This window comes from Hypanus sabinus, chromosome 16 (assembly GCF_030144855.1).
Source record: "Hypanus sabinus isolate sHypSab1 chromosome 16, sHypSab1.hap1, whole genome shotgun sequence".
Classification (NCBI taxonomy): Eukaryota; Metazoa; Chordata; class Chondrichthyes; order Myliobatiformes; family Dasyatidae; genus Hypanus; species Hypanus sabinus.
In genome coordinates this window covers 89,000,696-89,019,708 of record NC_082721.1, presented here as the reverse complement: position 1 = coordinate 89,019,708, position 19,013 = coordinate 89,000,696, and the positions used below count along the sequence as shown (strand labels likewise).

Sequence of the window (19,013 nt, the reverse complement as noted above, 5' to 3'; positions counted from 1 at the left end):
GTTGCCACCCACTTCAACTCTGCTTCACGTTCCCATTTGGATATGTCCATACATGGCCTCCTCTACTGCCGTGATGAGGCCAAACTCAGATTAGAGGAGCAACACCTCATATACCGTCTGGGTAGTCTCCAGCCCCTTGGTATGAACATCGAATTCCCCAACTTCCAGTAATTCCCTCCCTCTCCCTTCCCCCATCCCACTTACACTCTGCCTCCTCTTCCAGCTGCCTATCACCTCTCTCATGATTATGCCTTCTTCTACTACCCATAGTGCTTTCCCCTTACATTCCTTCTTCACCTCTCCTGTCTATCCCCTCCCTGCTTCCCCTTCTCCACCCCTTGATCTTTCCTCTGATTGGTTTTTCATCTGGCACCTACCAGCCTTCTTCCCACCCTCCCCACACCTTCTTCCACTGCCACTGCCCCCTCCTTCTTCAGTCCTGACGAAGGGTTATCGGCCCAAATCATTGACTGCTTGTTTCCACGGATGCTGCCTGACCTGCTGAGTTCATCCAGTGGGTTGTCCATGTTGATCTTGAAAGACCTTACTGTATTCGCCTCCACCACAGTTGCCAGCAGCCTATTCCATGCACTCACCACTCTCTGCGTAAAAAAACTTACCCTTGACATCCCCTCTGTACCTAATTCCAAGCATCTTAAAACTGTGCCCTCATGTGTTAGCTAATTCAGCCCTGGGGGAAAAGCTTCTGACTATCTGGACGAATAATGCCTCTCATCATCTTATACACCTCTATCATGTCACCTCTCATCCTCCGTCGCTCCAAGGAAAAAAAGTCAAGTTCACTCAACCTATTCTCACAAGGCATGCTCCCCAATCCAGGCAACATCCTTGTAAATCTCCTCTCCACCCTTTCTATGGCTTCCACATCCTTACTGTAATGAGGCGACCAGAACTGAGCACAGTACTCCAAGTGGGGTCTGACCAGGTCCCCAGCTGTACCATTATCTCTCGGCTCTTGAAGTCAATCCCACAGTTGATGAAGGCCAAATCACCATTTGCTTTCTTAACCACATGGTCAACCTGCGCAGTAGTTTTGAATGTCCTATAGACACGGAATCCAAGATCCCTCTGATACTCCACACTGCCAAGAGTCTTAACATTAATACTATATTCTGCCATCATATTTGACCTACCAAAATGAACCACTTCACACTTATCTGGGTTGAACTCCATCTGCCACTTCTCACCCCAGTTTTGTATCATATCGGTGTCCCGCTGTAAGCTTTGACAGCCCTCCACACTGTCCACAATATCCCCAACCTTTGTGTCATCAACAAACTTACTAACCCATCCCTACACTTCCTCATCCAGGTCATTTATAAAAATCATGAAGAGAAGGGGTTCTACAACAGATCCCTGAGGTACACCACTGGTCACCAACCTCCATGCAGAATATGATCCATCTACAACCACTCTTTAACTTCTGTGGCAAGCCAATTCTAGATCCACAAAGCAAGGTCCCCTTGCAACCTATACCTCCTTACTTTCTCAATCTGCCTTGCATGGGGCACCTTATTAAATGCCTTGCTGAAATCCATATACACTACATCTATTGCTCTACCTTCATCAATGTGTATAGTCACATCCTCAAATATACAGTCAGGCTCATAAGGCACGACCTGCCTTTGACAAAGCCATGCTGATTATTCCTAATCATATTATGCCTCTCTAAATGTCCATAAATCCTGCCTTTCAGGATCTTCTCCATCAAATTACCAACCACTGAAGTAAGAATTACAGGTCTATAATTTCCTGGGCTTTCTCTACTGCCTTTCTTGAACAAGGGAACAACATCGGCAACACTCCAATTCTCCGGAACCTCTCCTGTCCCCATTGATGATGCAATGCTTATTGCCAGAGGCTCAGCAATCTCCTCCCTCACCTTCCTGGTGTATATCTTCTCCGGTTCCGGTGACCTATGCAACTCGATGCTTTCCAAAAGCTCCAGCACATTCTCTTTCTTAATATCTACATGCTCAAGCTTTTCAGTCTGCTGTAAGTCATCCCTACAATTGTTAAGGTCCTCTTCCATAGTGAATACTGAAGCAAAGTATTCATTAAGTACCACTCCTGTCTCGTCCGGTTCCTTAAGCACTTTCCACTGTCTCACTTGATTGGTCCTATTCTCTCACGTCTTATCCTCTTGCTCTTCACATACTTGTAGATCCTCTTGTTCTTCACATCAGGTGTTGATCAGATGTATAGACATGCGTTAGCAGAGGTCACCTCTCTGCTCCTGAAGTTGCAGCCAGGATAGGCTACATGGAGCAGGATTTGCCTAATTCCTACACTATTCCACACCTGTCTCAGGATACTGAGCTCCGTTCAGTGGAAGAAGTGGACAACGTCTACGATTATCTTCTCGGTCCGGAATATTACACGGATTTGGACTCAGCCATCTATAATGCCTCTCTAGCTGCTACTGCTGTCGTGGAGGAAAATGTCACGGATCATGAGGTAACCTGTACTGTAATGTTATCCTTAGAATTAAGGTTCAAAGCTGTTTTAACCTTCAAGTATCACTCAATAATGGTTTTGTGATATGAAAACCTGACCAGACCTGCCTGACCCAAGATGAACTAGTTCCTCTAATATTATTATGTTCAAATGTCAGATGTATGCAAATACTTGTTTATTTATTATGTTTTATTTTATTTATTATCTTTTCTCTTTCTCTCTCTCTGCTAGATTATGTACTGCATTGAACTACTGCTGCTAAGTTAACAAATTTCACGTCACATGCCGGTGATAATAAACCTGATTCAGATTCTGATATGTACAGCAGAATACGTTTCCACTCTCTCTACTGTTACTAATCGTTCATTCTTATCATCCTCATGTCCTTTTGATTCCATTCATTACAATACTGTGGAAGTATGGTTACTATATTGAGTGAATTTTGAATGATTTTTCTGATAAAATTGGCTTCAGGATCCTTGATGGTAGAAATGACAAGTGAAGATATCCTGGATGCTGGGGAGGCTGTCGCCCATGATGGAGCTGACGGAGTTTACAACTTCCTGCAGCATTTTCTGATCCTGTGCAATGGCACCTTCATACCAGACAGTGATGCAACCAGTTAGAATGCTCTCCACCACAGTACATCTGTACAAGTTTGTGGGAGTCTTTGGTGATAAACCAAGTCTCCTCAAACTCCTAATGAAATATAGCCACTTTCCATTTGTTTTTTTTTATCTAGACATACATCACGATGTAGGCCCATCTGGCCAGATGAGCCTGCTCTGCCCATTTGACCTCCTAACTCGCATGTCTTTTGAATGTGGACGGAATCTGTAGCAGCTGGAACTCACACATTTAAGGGGAGCATGCACAAGCTCCTTACTGACAGTAGCAGAATTGAACCTGGATCGCTGCACTCAGCTAACTGCTACACAAGAGTGCAGCCCTTCTGTAGGCAGCAACAAAATCAACCGTTTTTGAGGATCCAATTTTTGATCTGTCCCCTCTCCCACACCATACTGAAAGATTTGCAGCAATTACGAAGGGGAGGATTGTCCTGGATCTGGACCAGCGTCTCGGACCTCCACACACCACGTCCCATGCCATCAGGCCCTGGATAGGGTGTGTTGGCTGTGCTCACTCTCCCTACTAGAGTTGACTTGTGAGGCAAAGGGTGACCCACCCTCTGCTGGAAACTCCTGATTGCACCCGGATTAATCTATTGACATTCTGATCTGTTTTTGCCTCTGTTCAAATAAGCTTGCATGCTTCTGTAAAAAGCACACAATTATATTTTAATTATTTTTCTTAATTCTTAATTATATTTATAAAATGTCTTAGAAAGGAATGGAAAAAAAAGAAAAGTAACAATAAAACCGTAGTTTCTTTGTTTGGGGATGTTGATCCCATTGCAATTAATTCAAACACCAGCATAAATCGCAATACATTGTGTGTCAGTGATAACCTCCAGCTCATCTTGGATATTCACAGTTCAGTATGCTGTGTGTGAGACAGAGGTGAGCTGGACAGCAAGAACTAGGTTCTGGCATTTTGTAAGACCATAAGACAAAGGAGCACAGTTAGGTCATCCATCCAACCAAGTCTGCTTTGCCTTTTGATTATGGCAGATTTATTTTCCTTCTCAACCTCATTCTCCTGCCTTTTTCTTGTAACCTTTAATGGCTTTACTAATCAAATACCAATCAACCTCCACTTTAATTATAACAAATGAATTGTCCTCCACAGTTGTCCATGGTAATGAATTCTACAGACCTACTAATGTCTGGATAAAGAAATTCCTTCTCATTTCTGTTCTAAAGGATGCCTTTCTGTATTGAGGCTGTGTCCTTTGGTCCTACGCTCTCACACAATTGGAAAAATCCTCTCCATGTCCATTCTATCTGGGCCTTTTGATATTTGCTATGTTTCAATGAGATCCCCACCTCATTCTTCTAAATTCCAGTGAATATAGATCCCAGGTCATTCTTGTAAACTTTCTCTGGACTCCCTTCATTACTAGCATATCCTTCCTTACTTACAGGGTCTAAAACTGCTCACAATTCACCAAATGTGGTCTGATCAGTGCCTTATAAAGTCTTAGCATTACATCTTTGTTTTTATGTTCTAGTCCTCTGGAAATGGATGATAACATTGCATTTTCCCTCCTTTTTTAATTGAGTCAACCTGCAAGTTAACCTTTAGGGAAACCTGTATGAGGAATTACAACTCCTTATTCGCCTCCAATTCCTGAACTTGCATCCTGTGCAGCAATTCCCCAAGGAATTGAAATATTAGACTCTCAGAATTTGAATCATCCAGTTTTGAGTGTTCTTGGCCTGGTGTTTGTCTGGCAGTGGTGAAGAACTAGGGAAGTCTATGCAAACCACACTCATTGGCTGTTGAGTGTTGAAGTTCCAGTGGGAAATCAGCAGCACCAGCCTCTTGCAATTCAATGTGTTCATGCCTTGGATAAAGAGATGGCTGGAAAGACAGATAACCCTTAAACAGATGGTTGGTTTGCTGGGAAGATCTTTCTTCATGGGTCCTTAACGTCCCTTCAAAACCACTGGAGTGAAAATAAGAAACGTATTTCTGAAGCCCTTGACAGATGTCCCAGTTGCATAACAGCCAGTGAATTGCTTTGGAAGTGTAGTCACTGTTGTAATCTTGGAAAAAATTACATTTGGCCAACTGTGCTGGCACTTGGTTGAGAAGATTTATAATATTTTATTTATTCACTCACAGGATATAGACGTCACTGAGAATGGCATCATTTATTGTCCATCCATCATTGCTGGTGAACTGAAGAGGCATTTTGATGTGTCTGGAGTTAAGCATAGGCCAGACTGGCAAACAGCTTACCTCCCTAAAGTGAACCAGATGAGATTGGATAACTATCCACCGATTTCCATTGTTGGGACTAGCCTGCTTTTTCAAAAGTTGTTTATAATTCTGTATTTGTTTAATTATTTGAATTTAACTTTCCTAGCTTCCATCATGGGATTTCACTAATGACCGAGCTCAATGCTCCTGTCTGGCTACTAGTCTAGTAACTTAACCGCCCTGCTCTCCTACCCTTGCTTTGCGGGGTAGCTCTGGACATTAACTGCCAATTAATTCTGGCAAGTCTTGAACTCATTTATTTTCTCTGTTGATTAAACAAATACTGTTGTACCACAAGAATTGACAAACTTTTAGATAATTTAAAAGAATATTTTGCTTACTGGCAGTTTGTTAGCTAGTCTCCTGCCAAAGCAGGAAAGGAAAAACAAAAGAAAAGATGCAGTTGCTGAAAATCTGAAATGACAGAGGTAATGCTGGGGAAAAAGTTAGCCCTCACGTTCTCACTTTCCCTTCCTTCCTAAAACCTCTCACTTCTAGTCTTGATTCCTTTCCCCTCCTTTACTAAACCTATCGCTTCTAGTCTTGATTCCGCAACAATGGAAAAAGTTTAAATGTATCTGTCTCCTGCACTCCGAAGATTAAGGTCCTAGTTTGTCCATCCTCTCCAGAAATGTCATCCCTCCTGCTTTGTCAATGGTCTTGTAATTCTTTTCTGCAATCTTTCTATTTTAATACATTTCTCCAATAACAGGGTGACCAAAACTGAACACAAAGCTCCATCTGCAGCTTCATCCTACAAACTCACCATAACCACCCACCTTTTATCCTCGGTGGCCTGACTAATGACTAACATGGCAAAAGCCTTCTTCATTGCCCTTTCTGTCTGTGACTCCATTGTCAGAGGACTATGTGGTTGTACTTGAAGGTTCCTCTGTACTGCCCCAAAACATGGAAACACTCAGCACGTCAGGCAGCATCTGGGGAGAGAGAAATAGAGCTAGTGCTTCAGATTGTAGAACGTCAAAACCAGGAAAAGGAGAAAAAAGTTAGCTTTAAATTGCATTGAGAGTGCAAGAGAGAGGCACACTCAGTGGTATGGGTGCACCTGTACCTAATTATAAGGCCACTGAGTATTTATATCCATGGTCTCCCACTCCAATAGCCCATTCACTTCAACTTTCGATGCATTGGGCATTCAGAGATGCTTATCTGTATATTACCATTGTATTGTGTGGTTATTAGAGTTACTGTCAGTTTGAGCCAGTCTGGCCATTCTCCTCTGACCTCTCTAATTAACAAGGTGCTTTTGCCCACGCTGCGGCTTACAGGATTTTGTTTTTGTTTATCGCACCATACTCTGTAAACTCTGTAAGTTCTTGTGTGTGAAAATCCCAGGAGATCAGCAGTTTCTGAGATACTCAAACCACCCCATCTGGCACCGACAATCATTCCACAGTCAAAGTCACTCAGATCACATTACTTCCCTATTTTGATGTTTGGTCTGAACAACAACTAAACCTCTTGACTATGTCATCATGCTTTTATGCCTTGAGTTGCTGCTGGATGATTGGCTGATTAGATATTAGCATTAACAAGCAGGTATTTCATGGCATATGCCGGTTATATTAAACCAGATTTTGATTATATACAGGTATACTCACCCAAGTGGCAGGTGATTGTATTTAGGTAGCTCAAGAAGTTGACTTGTGCAGAATCTGGGGCTTACAACAAATGCAGGATGTTTAGGACTAATCTTGGGAGAAATTTGCAAATGCAGTTTTCTTCATTTATTCAGGATACTATGGGCTGACCAACATTCATAACTGTGTCAGCAAAACAAACTGTTCATTCCTATGACATGGAATCTCCCTCCCTGCCTGAACTCCATGAACATTATTCATGAAATATCTGGGATTTCCCTGGGATATGGAAAATGACACAGGGAGCAGTAGAACAATACATCACAAATACATATCTGTCATCATATTCAACCCTGAGTTCAATTTCCTGCAGGCATACTTAGCAAATCCATAGAATAATAACTCTAACGGGATCAATGGAATGTCATACAGAGCAGAAGTCAACAAATTGCAATTCAAATATAAATAGTAATAAATTATGATTGGCTGTTTTTAAATAAATAGTAATAATATAAACTGAATGTTTAATGTTGGGAAATGTATCCTATCCAAGGATCAGAAGACACAAAGTTTAAATAATAGAGAATTGTGACGATAAATTTTACTTGGACTGGAATTATAATCTGAAACTGACCTTTGGGAAGAGAGGAACTGAACAAATCAGTCTTCTAAAGAGAATTCCAGGAAAATGGGGGGAATGGCACTGGTGTTGGAACTGGCATTGAGTTATGGACAAAATGGTCTTGTGTGCCATCAACAGTTTTTTGATTGTAATTGTCAGGCTTGCATTGGTTTTTCAAATGTTTTTCTTATAATTAAACTAAGGTGACACCCACAAATTGAGATTCTGGTAATTAGTTTATCGAAGTTTAATAGCCTACAGTTGAAAACCAGCTACTGCTTCAAGGCTGGCTCCTGATTCCATTGTACCCATAAGACCATAAGATATAGCAGCAGAAGTAGGCCATTTGGCCCATCGAGACTGCTCCGCCATTCAATCATGGGCTGATCCAATTCTTCCAGTCATCCCCACTCCCCTGCCTTCTCCCCATACCCTTTTGTGCCCAGGCTAATCAAGAACCTATTTATCTCTGCCTTGAACACACCCAATGACTTGGCCTCCATAGTTGCTCGCGGCAACAAATTCCACAGATTTACCAGCCTCTGACTAAAGTAATTTCTCTGCATCTCTGTTCTAAATGGATGTCCTTCAATCCTGAAGTTGTGTCCTCTTGTCCTGGACTCTCCTACCATAAATAACTTTGCCATATCTAATCTGTTCAGGCCTTTTAACATTCGGAATGTTTCTGTGAGACCCCTGCTCATTCTCCTGAACTCTAGGGAATACAACCCAAGAGCTGCCAGACTTTCCTGGAATCATTCTTGTGAATCTTCTCTGAACCCTCTCCAATGTCAGTATATCCTTTCTAAACTAAGGAGCCCAGAACTGCACACAATTCTCCAAGTGTGGTCTCTTGAATGCCTTAGAGAACCTCAACATCACATCCCTGCTCTTATAATCTATACCTCTAAAAATGAATGCCAACATTGCATTCACCTTCTTCACTACTGACTCATCCTGGAAGTTAACCTTCAGGGTACCTTGCACAAGGACTCCAAAGTCCCTTTGCACCTCTGCATTTTGAATTCTGTCCCCACCTGAATAGTAGTCTGTCTGTTTATTTCTTCCTCCAAAGTGTATGATTTCCAATATTGTATTTCATTTGCCACTTCTTTGCCCATTCCCCTAAACTATCTACGTCTCTCTGCAGGCTCTCTGTTTCCTCTCCTCCACCTATCTTTGTATCATCAGCAAATTTAGCCACAAATCTATTAATCCAAATCATTGATGCACATAGTACAAAACAGTGGTACCAACACCGACCCCTGTGGAACTCCACTGGTTACCAGCAGCCAGCCAGAATAGGATTCCTTTATTCCCACTCTCTGTTTTCTGCCAATCACCCATGCTGTTAACTCCCCTGTAATTCCACAAAATCTTATCTTGCTAACAGACACCTTGTCAAAGGCCTTCTGAGAATCCAAGTACTTGTACATCATATCTACTGCACCTCATTTGTCTACCCTGCTTGTAATTTCCTCAAAAAATTGCAGTAAGTTTGGCAGCCAGGATTTTCATTTCAGGAATCCATGGTGACTTTGGCCTATCTTGTCATGTCCCTCCAGCTACTCTGTAATCTCATCCCTAACAATCAATTCCAACAACTTCCCAACCACAGATGTCAGGCTAACAAGTTTCCTTTCTGCTGCCTTCCACCCTTCTTAAAATAGCAGAGTAACATTTGCAATTTTCCAGTCATCCGGTACAACGCCAGAATCTATCGATTCTTGAAAGATCATTGTTAATGCCTCCGCAATCTCTCCAGCTACTTCCTTCAGAACCCAAGGGTGCATTCTATCAGGTCCAGGGGATTTATCCACCCTCAGACCATTAAGCTTCCTGAACACCTTCTCAGTCACAATTTTCACTGCACATACTTCACTTCCCTGACACTCTTAAATGTCTGGAATACTACAGGTATCTTCCACTGTGAATACCAATGCAAAATACACATACAGTTCCTCTGCCATCTCTACATCTCTTATTACAATATCTCCAGCATAATTTTCTATTGGTCCTATATCTACCCTCAACTCTATTTTACCCTTTACTCAAAAAACTTTTAATATCTTCTTTGACATTAGTCGCCAGATCCTTTCATAATTCATCTTTTCCTTCCTAATGACCTTCTTAGTTCCTTTCTGCAAATTTTTAAAAGCTTTCCAATCTTCTATCTTGCAACTAGCTTTGGCTTCATTGTATGCCCTCTCTTTGGTTTTTACTTTGGCTTTGACTTCACTTGTCAGCCATGGTGGTGCCCTTCTTCTATGCAAAAAATTCTTCTTATTTGGAATATATCTGTCTTGCACTTCCCTCATTTTTCACAGAAACTCCAGCTATTTCTGCTCTGCTGTCCTTCCTGCTAGTGTCCCTTTCCAGTCAACCTTGGCCTGTTTTCCTCTCATGCCTCTGTAATTTCCTTTATTCCACTGAAATACCAACAAATTGGAATTTAGTTTCTCCATCTCAAATTTCAAACTGAACTTGATCATATTGTGATCACTGTTCCCTAAGGGTACCTTAACCTTAAGCTCTCTGGATCATTGCACAACACCCAGTCCAGCACAGCCGATCCCCTAGTGGGCTTAACAACAAGCTGTTCTAAAGCCATCCCTATCTTTCTACAAATTATCTCTTGAGGTCCAGGATTGGCCTGGTTTTCCCAACCACTTTCATGTTAAAATCCCCAACGATTAGCATGACACGCCTTTTCTATCTCCTGCTGTAATTTGTAATCCACATCCCGGCTGCTGTTTGGAGGCCTGTACACAACTGCCATTAGGGTCCTTTTACCCTTGCTATTTCTTAACTCAACCCGTAGAGACTCTACACCCTCTGATCCTATGTCATCCCTTTCTAATGATTTAATATTTTTTCTTATACCCAGGCCACACCACCCCCTCTGCCTACTAACCTATCTTTCAGAGGAACCGTATATACTTGGACAGTCAGCTTCCTATGGCAGCCATCCTGTTGCCAAGTTTCAGAGATGACCGCAACATTATACTTGCCAATCTGTAGCTGAATTTCAAGATCGTTCATTTTATTTCTTTTGCTATGTGGATTCAAATATAAAATTTTCAGTCTAGTATTTGTTGCTTTCTGTTTTAACTGCACCACACCTATATTGCCCTGTAACTCATCCCACTGGCTGTGATTATGCTTCATCTCCTGCCTGTCCTTTCTAAAATCACAGTTGCACGCTATTTTTGATTTATTTCTGTTTTCCACTTTCTCAGCCCTATCAATCCGGTTCCCATGCCCCTGCAAATTAGTTTAACCCCTCCCTAACAGCTCTATTAAACCTGCCTGCCAGGATATTGGACACCTTTGGGTTCAGATGTAACCCATCCTTTTTGTACAGGTCGTCCCTCCCCCAGAAGAGGCTCCAATGATCAAGGAACCTGAAGCCCTGACCCGACACCAGTCTCTCAGCCACACATTAACATGCCTGATCATGCTGTTCTTGCGCTCGTTGGCACGTGGCACAGACAGCAATCCTGAGATTACTACCCTGGAGGTCCTGCTTTTCAGCTTCCCACCCAATTCCCTGAATTCTCTCTTCAGGACCTCCTCCCTTTTTTTTACCTATGTCTTTGGTAGCAATGTGTATCAAGACTTTTGGCTGTTTACCTTTTTCCTTCAGTATACTTTGCAGCCGATCCAAGACTTTGCAGGCAACGCACCATGCAGGTATCTCTGTCAGGCTGACAGAACCTCATGTCTGTTTCCCTCACTATGGAATCCCCTATGACTACCACATTCCTCATCTTCTTCTTATGCACCATGGAACCTGGCTCAGTGCTAGAGACCAGAACCAGTCACTGTGGTCATTCTGTCAGGTCACCACCCTCAACAGTATCCAAATGAGGTAACGTTTACTGAGGGTGATGGCCACAGGGGTGCTCTCTACTATTTGAGCTCTTTCCATCCCTTCCCTGACAGTCACCCACTTATCTAACTCCTGCAGCCTCAGGCTGACTAACTCCTTGTGGCTCCTATCTATCTCCTGCCCACTTTCCCTAATAAACTGTAGGTCATCAAGCCGTAGCTCCAGATCCCTAACACGGTCTCTCAGGAGCAGATGTGGCCATTTTGGGAGACAGGAAGCTTCCCATGATTCCCACATCTGACATCCAAAGCAAAGTACTAACCCTACAGACATGCTCACTATTCCTCCATGTAAATGCAAGGAGAAAAAATACGAGATCCACTTACCTTACCCAAGCCCTACTACTCTGACTCAGACGGCTCCTTTGATGACCGCTCCGCTAGGCAGTGTCTTTCTTTTGTGCCTGACCTTCCCTGTTCTCCAATTCACGAATGGTGCACCAGTTATAGCCGAGTTTTCATGAAGCTTTCCCCTTTTAAACTTTGCTCCCGGACCTGTTGGCCGCCTCCTGTCTCAGAGTTCTCCAACTCACGTTTGGTGCGCTGGTTATAGCCATACGTATGATGAAGAGCATAGAACACTGCAGCACACTACAGGCTCTTTGACCCATGAGACTGTGCTGACATTTTAACCTACTCCAAGATCAATCTAGACCTTTCCTCCTACAACAGCATCAGAATCAGAATTAGGTTTAATATCACCAGAATATGTCATGAAACTTGAAACCATTGTGGCACAGTAGAATGCAATACATAATTACAGAGGAAAAAAAGTATGAATTACACATGCGCACATGCACAGGCACACACACACACACATAATATATATAATCATTAAATTAAATAAATACAAACTTAGTTTAAAAATAGAAATAAAAATGTAATGAGGTCATGTTCATGAGTTCAATCTCCATTCAGAAATCGGATAACAGAGGGGAAGAAGCTGTTCCTGAATCATTGAGTGTGTGCCTTCAGGCTTCTGTACCTCCTTCCCGATGGTAACAATGAGAAGAGGGTATGTCCTGGGTGGTGGGGGCCCTCAATAATGGATGACATTTCCTGAGGCACCACTCCTTGAAGATATCTCGAATACTCCAGTATCCATGATTATGTCATGGTCTTTAAGGATGTACGCTGCCTTTAGCCAGAGAGTGATGAATCTGTGGAATTTGTTGCTGCAGGTGAAGGCCAAGTCATAGAGGATATTTAAGGCAAGGTTGATACATTCTTGATTAGTCAGGGCGTGAAGAAAAATGGGTAGAAAGCAGGAGATTGGGGCTGAAAGAGAAAATGAATCAGCCATAATGAAATGGCGGAGCAGACTCAATGGGCCAATTGGCCTAATTCTGCTGTTGTATCTTTTATAGCCCTCAATTTTTCTACAATCCATTTGCCTACCTAAGAGTTCTTAAGTGTGCCTCATGTATCTGCCTCTCCCAGCACCCCTGGCAGCATGTTCTGTGCACCCACCACTCTCTGTGTAAAACAAACATTGCCTCTGACATTCCCCCTGTAGTTCCCTGAACCATTCAATGGTCTATATGTGTTGTGAGGCAAATTATTCCCAAGTTGGGAATGTTTGCCACTCAATTATCTGCAGTGGCCGTTGAGGTCTGATTATTGTGTGAGATCCTTTTCCCTTGTTGGTACCACTGAAAATTGTACCAGAAAATTTGCCACTACTTGCCGGATATTCTTTGAGAAGAATCGAGTCTCAGGAGAGCTGTAAATTTAATTCTTTTAAATGTGAGAGAAAACACAAACTACAATATACATTCAGCCATGCAGCATCTCTGGAGAATGAGACTCCTGGCTGCATGAGAATTGCTCAAATATTGTACATCACACATTGGTATATATTCTGGCCTCTGTCCCCTGGTTCTCTTTATACTAACCACCAGCCCTCTCTCAGACCTGATGCCGAGTTTCAACCTGAAATGTTGATAGTTTCTCCCCCCCCCCCCCCACTCCACTGAGTTTCTCCAGCAGATTTTTTGTTGCTCTAGATTTCCAGCATCTGCTGTCTTGTGTCTTCAGTGTGGATGCTGCTGCTAAGATACCAAGGTATTGCCCTTGTGTATAAAAGTAAATAATCTAAAAATGCTTCTTCACATTGTACATTAGGGAAAAATCAAGAAATTGCACAATGTTCTTGGAAGTTTTTATCAGGTTTATGACAATTCTGCTTACATAAATCAGAATTATTATCAGTGACTCATCCAGTGTGAAATTTGTTATTCTGCTGCAACAGTACAGTGCAAAGAATCAGAATGGGAATCAAGTTTAATATCACCAGCATATGTCGTGAAATTTGTTAACTTTGCATCAGCAGTACAATGCAATAGATGATAATAGAAAAAAGCTCTGAATTACAGTAGTGTGTGTGTATATATATTTGTTATGTATGATAAATATATATGAGTGAATGTATGTGTGTGTGTTAAATAGTCATATTAAATAAGTAGTTTAAAATATAAACGAAAAAGTAGTGAGGTGGTGTTCATGGGTTCAGGGTCCATTCAAAATCTGATGGCAGAGGGGAAGAAGCTGTTCCTGAATCATTGAGTGTGTACCTTCAGGCTTCTGTACCTCCTTTCCGATGGTAGCAATGAGAGGAGGGCATGTCCTGGGTGATGAGGGTCCATCATGATGGTTGCTCTCTTTTTGAGGCATCACTCCTTGAAGATGTTCACGATACTATGGAGGCTAGTGCTCATCAAATGACCATAAATTACAAAAATAAATAATTATTGGAAAATAAGAATAAAATGGTTGTGTTCATGGTTTCATGGAACCTTTGGAAACCTGATGGCAGTGGAGAAGAAGCTGTTTCTGAATTGTTGAGTGTGGGTTTTCAGGTTTCCCTACTTCTTCCCTGATGGTGGTAGTGAGAAGAGGGCTCATTAGTACCTCTTCTCATTAGAAGACATCGCAATAAGCTGAATAATGACGGTCCTCTGTTGGTTGCCTTGAGGCACCACCACCAGAAGATGTCCTCAATGGGAGGGAGAGTTGTGCCCATGTTGGAGCTGGCTGAGCCTATAGACCTCTGTAGCATTTTGCGATCCTTTTCATTGGAGCCTCCACACCAAGCTGTGATGCAAACAGTCTAAGTGGTCTGGTCTCCAGCACAGATGGATAGAAATTTACCAGGGTGTTCAGTGACATACCAAATCTCCTGAAATACAAAATCAACTAGAGCTGCTGGCTTGCCTTATTCATAATTGCATCAATGTGCAAAATACAAGATAAGCAGAAGTTTTCTGTGCTCTGAGTACAATTTTTAACACCATCTGGCCTCTGCTGAATTCTGCTGTATTCATTCATTGATAAATAATCAGGATGAGAATGTGTGATGAATGTGCAGATGAAGTTCAGAAAGAATCAGGCAAGGGGAGGAATGATACGTCTGCTATTTTTGTATTTCGCTGGCAAGAGCTTGAGAAGGCTGTGCCATTAATTTGTGTTACTATATCATCGGCCAAGTAATGTTAAAGCTGAGCCAACTGAGTAGTGAATGTGAGGTATCTCCTTGAATCTGGTGAGGAACGAATGGTTGACTATTCAATAGTACGCGATCCAGAGAAGATTTAACAGTGTGGAAGTGGAGAGGATGTTTTCTTTAGAGGAAGAGCTGGGGTCACTAGTTAAAAATAAAGTGTCACCAATTAAGATGGCGAGGTGATTTTTTTTCTCTCTCAAGTCCTGAGAGTTTGAGGAACTCACTACCTCAAAGGACAAAGGAAGCAGTCTTTGAATACACAGCTGAAATCCAACTAGAGCAGAAGGGTCGAATTGGTCTTCCTCTTCCCCAGATTACTACAATACTTAGTTCTCTCAAAGTAGCAACACTGATTGACAGGGAGGTAAAGTAGAGGTTTGGCACACTTGCCTTCATCAGTCAGGGCAATAAATACAAAAGTTGGGACGTTATGTTGCAGCTGTAAAGATGTTGGGTGAGATCATACTTGGCGTATTGTGATGTCTATCTATAGGAAGGATGTCATGAAATTGGAAAGGATGCACAGAAGATTCACAAAGACATTACTGGCAATGGAAGGCTTAGAAAGACAGACTGAATAGGAGGCTGTTTTTTTCTCTGGAGCGTAGGAAGTGAAGGGATGATCTTAGAAAGGTATATATGGTGAATGTTCACACTTTATCTCAGGGTAGGGGGAGTTTAGGGCCAAAGGGAAAGATTAGAGATGAGAGGGGAAGGGTTTAAAGAGAGCCTGAAGGGAAAAATATTTCCTTAGAGAATGTGGTAGATAGATGGAATGAGCTCCTCGAGGAAGGAGTAGAGGTGGGTACAACTATAGTAATTCAAAGACTCGACCTTTGGATGGGTACGTACTGTAAATGGACAGGGTTAGAAGGATATGGGCCAATCTGGGATTAGCTCTGGATGGCATGGGCTGAAGTGCCAATTTCATGTCATGACTCTGTGATCCATATATTGATATAAACATTCCTGTCTTACAAAATTCATTAAGCCTGGAGGTTTAGTTAGTGCACTGATCCTCTCCTGACCCCTTTTCTCTTCTGTTCTGCTGCAGACGATGTGGGAGATCACTGGGGAGTCGGAAGATCCCATCACAGATGATCACCATGAGTACAACTGGCATCACTACAATTACTATGACAATGAGTTCAAGGACCCTTGGACCCGAGAAGACAATGAAACACAACAGCCAAGGGTATGTTTGAGACCTTCTCCAATCCAGCCTGACTACATTGGCAGGTGTGGCAGACCTTAGTGTTTCTAGTATAGCAGGTTTTCTGGAGAGTTGTATGTTATTTCTATTGATACCCTGACATATTTTAAATTCTTTTTTTCGTTGTTACTCTACTGTAAGTTTTTCAGTGTTTATTGGAAAGCAGATGGTCTCACTCAGTCACAAAGCACCTCAGACTCTGTGAGGGTCATTAGGACAGAAGGTTGGGGATTGATTGTGGAGAGCAGTCCCTGGCTCTCTGGCTGATTTTTGCCACACTACTCTCATTCCGGGTTTCTCTGCATTTTCCAGGAGCGGGGCCAGAAGGGAGAGAAAGGGGAGCCTGCGATTTTTGAACCTGTAAGTATAAGAAACTTACCATCTATCTGGGATCTTTCAGATGCCCCCCGTCACTTCCTGTGCCCAAATTCACTTTGTCAGTGCCAGCCTCAAGTCCCACTCGCAGAGTTACGCAGCATGGAAACAGACCCCTTTACCTAACTCATCAGGTGGAGCAAGCTGCCTTCCTGAGAAAATCCCACTTGCCGGTTGTACTTCTCGCCTTTACCGCATCCTCTGGCAGCTCATTCAAAATACTCATCCAGCTCTTTCTTCAGAGGATGTCCAGACTTGCTAGTAATTTCCTAACCATTATCCTTCCCAGATTTTATTCTGTGCACCTGCTACATCACTTACACCATCCTTGTCTAATTTCATATGTCAGAATGAACAATTTTTCAATATTTAAGCAAAGTTTGGTTGGGTATAAGGATGGTAGGGGTATGGAGGGCAATGCTCCTGTGTAAGTTGTTGAGAGTAGGCAGTTCATATAGTTTACATGGGCTGATGGGCCAAAAGGCCTGTTTCTGTCCTGTACTTCTCTGTGATCTCAACCAGTATTGCATTTATCTCAAAACTCTCCTGAGTTTTTTCTGGCACTTTCCATACATTTTTGTTCTGTCGGCAGCACTGATCCAAGCTTCAGCAAACTCTGATGCACTCTCACCCTGACTGCGTTTACACATTTCCAACAAAGCTCAATGCAGACTAAAGGAACAACACCTCACCTTCTGAGAGGGCTCACTACAGCTTTCCAGCCCCAAGTTCAAAGGAAATTTATTATCAATATACATATATGTCATAGTATATAATCCACAAATTCATTTTGTTGAGGGTATACTCAGTAAATCCATAATAGAATAAAACCATAACAGGATCAATAAAAGATTGCCCAACTTGGCTGTTGAACCAGTGTGCAAAAGCCAACAAACTATACAGATACAAAAAGAAAAACAACATAATAATAAATAAGTAAACAATAAATATCGAGAACATGAGCTGAAGATTCCTTGAAAGGTTGTGGGAACATTTCAATGATGGGGCAAGTGAAGTTACCTCCTTTGGTTCAAGAGCCTGATGCTTGAGAGGTAGTAACTGTTACTGAACCTAGTGGTGTGGGTTAACATCAGACATTTCAGCTAGGCATCTACACATCCAATATTCATAGCTTTTAGAGTCACAGGGTCAGAGAGAGGTACAACACATTCTCATCAACTAGTAACCACTAATTCTACCCAAACACAATTTACACTCAATGGCTCCTGCACCTAATAAGGTGGCTACAGAGTCTTTGTTCATGATCTTCTCCTGTTATATCCCAACCAACTCAAGATCTAACTCTTCTGCACCCACTGTTGTAACACAAGGTTATTTGAGTTACTATGGCCTTCCTGTCAGCTTCAACCAGTCTGGCTATTCTCCTCCGACCTCTCTCATTAACAAGGCATTTTTACCCACCGAGCTGCTACTCATTGGGTGTGTAAACTCTGGAGACTGGTGTGCTTGAAAATCCCAGGAGAACAGCGGTTTTGGAGAATCTCAAACCACCTTGACCGGCACCAACAATCATTCCACGGTCAAAGCCACCTTGGTCACATTCTGAAGTTCTCAACAACAACTAAGCCTCTTGACTATGTGTGCATGCTTTTAACATGCTGTTATAGAGGAGTACCTAATAAAGTGCTCACCAAGTGTATTTTCCCCACTTTTCCAACCTCTTCCCCAAATTCCACCACTCACCTACATTTTAGGGACAATTTTCAGTGGCCAATTAACCCACCAAGTTTCACACTTTGTAGATCTAGGAGGAAAATGGAGCCCCACAGGAAGCCCTCATAGATACAAGCAGAAAATGCAAAATCCATACAGACAGCACTGGGGGTGAGGCTAGATCTTAAGGCAGTGGCTCCCCAAGCAGCACTGTTTCATCAACCCCACATGTTTCTCTCTCTTCTGATGTCTCTGGTTTTGTAGAATGTCATCCATTTTCATTGCAGCATTTGCTGTTCAATTCCTTCTGCATTATTCCTTCCCTCAATGCCAGCACACATGTCCTGGTCTCCATCCTATCACCACCTTCCCTTCACCTCTTGTTTCTTCCTCAACAACATTGCATTTCTTGCTTTTCTGCCTTTTCCAGGTTCTGTGGGAGGTCACCCACCTGAGATGGTGACTCGTTCTCTCTGATTGACCAGCAGTGTTCTGTCGTGATCCTCTGTTCCTCCACAGTTAGAGAAATAGAGAAAACTTCCTATTCATCCCCTTTTCTTCACTACCCTACTCCAAATATTTGTCCTGTTCTAGCCCACCCCTTCACTCACCCTTCTCCAAATCCTTACAAATTATATCTTCAAAATTTCGTGGATGAGCAGCAGTATACCTGTTCTGGTTAGAAAGTAAAACACAATTTAAAAGTATTACATCTCACTATCTTTTTTCTTTAGTTCAGAAGACAGATGATGATATCTGACATACAGTAGA

The 19,013-nt window shown here is 42.3% G+C and overlaps 1 protein-coding gene across 3 annotated transcripts in view; it reads left to right on the top strand.

Annotated features, from left to right (window-relative positions):
- LOC132406557 (collagen alpha-1(XI) chain-like) overlaps positions 1-19,013 on the top strand; it is a 404,353-nt gene that overhangs the window by 123,304 nt on the left and 262,036 nt on the right. For all 3 annotated transcript variants that reach the window (XM_059992380.1, XM_059992381.1, XM_059992379.1), the window contains 3 exons: positions 2,332-2,478; positions 16,035-16,175; positions 16,506-16,553. In XM_059992380.1, coding sequence (XP_059848363.1) covers positions 2,332-2,478; positions 16,035-16,175; positions 16,506-16,553 — 336 coding nt within the window. The remainder of the gene's footprint in view (positions 1-2,331; positions 2,479-16,034; positions 16,176-16,505; positions 16,554-19,013) is intronic.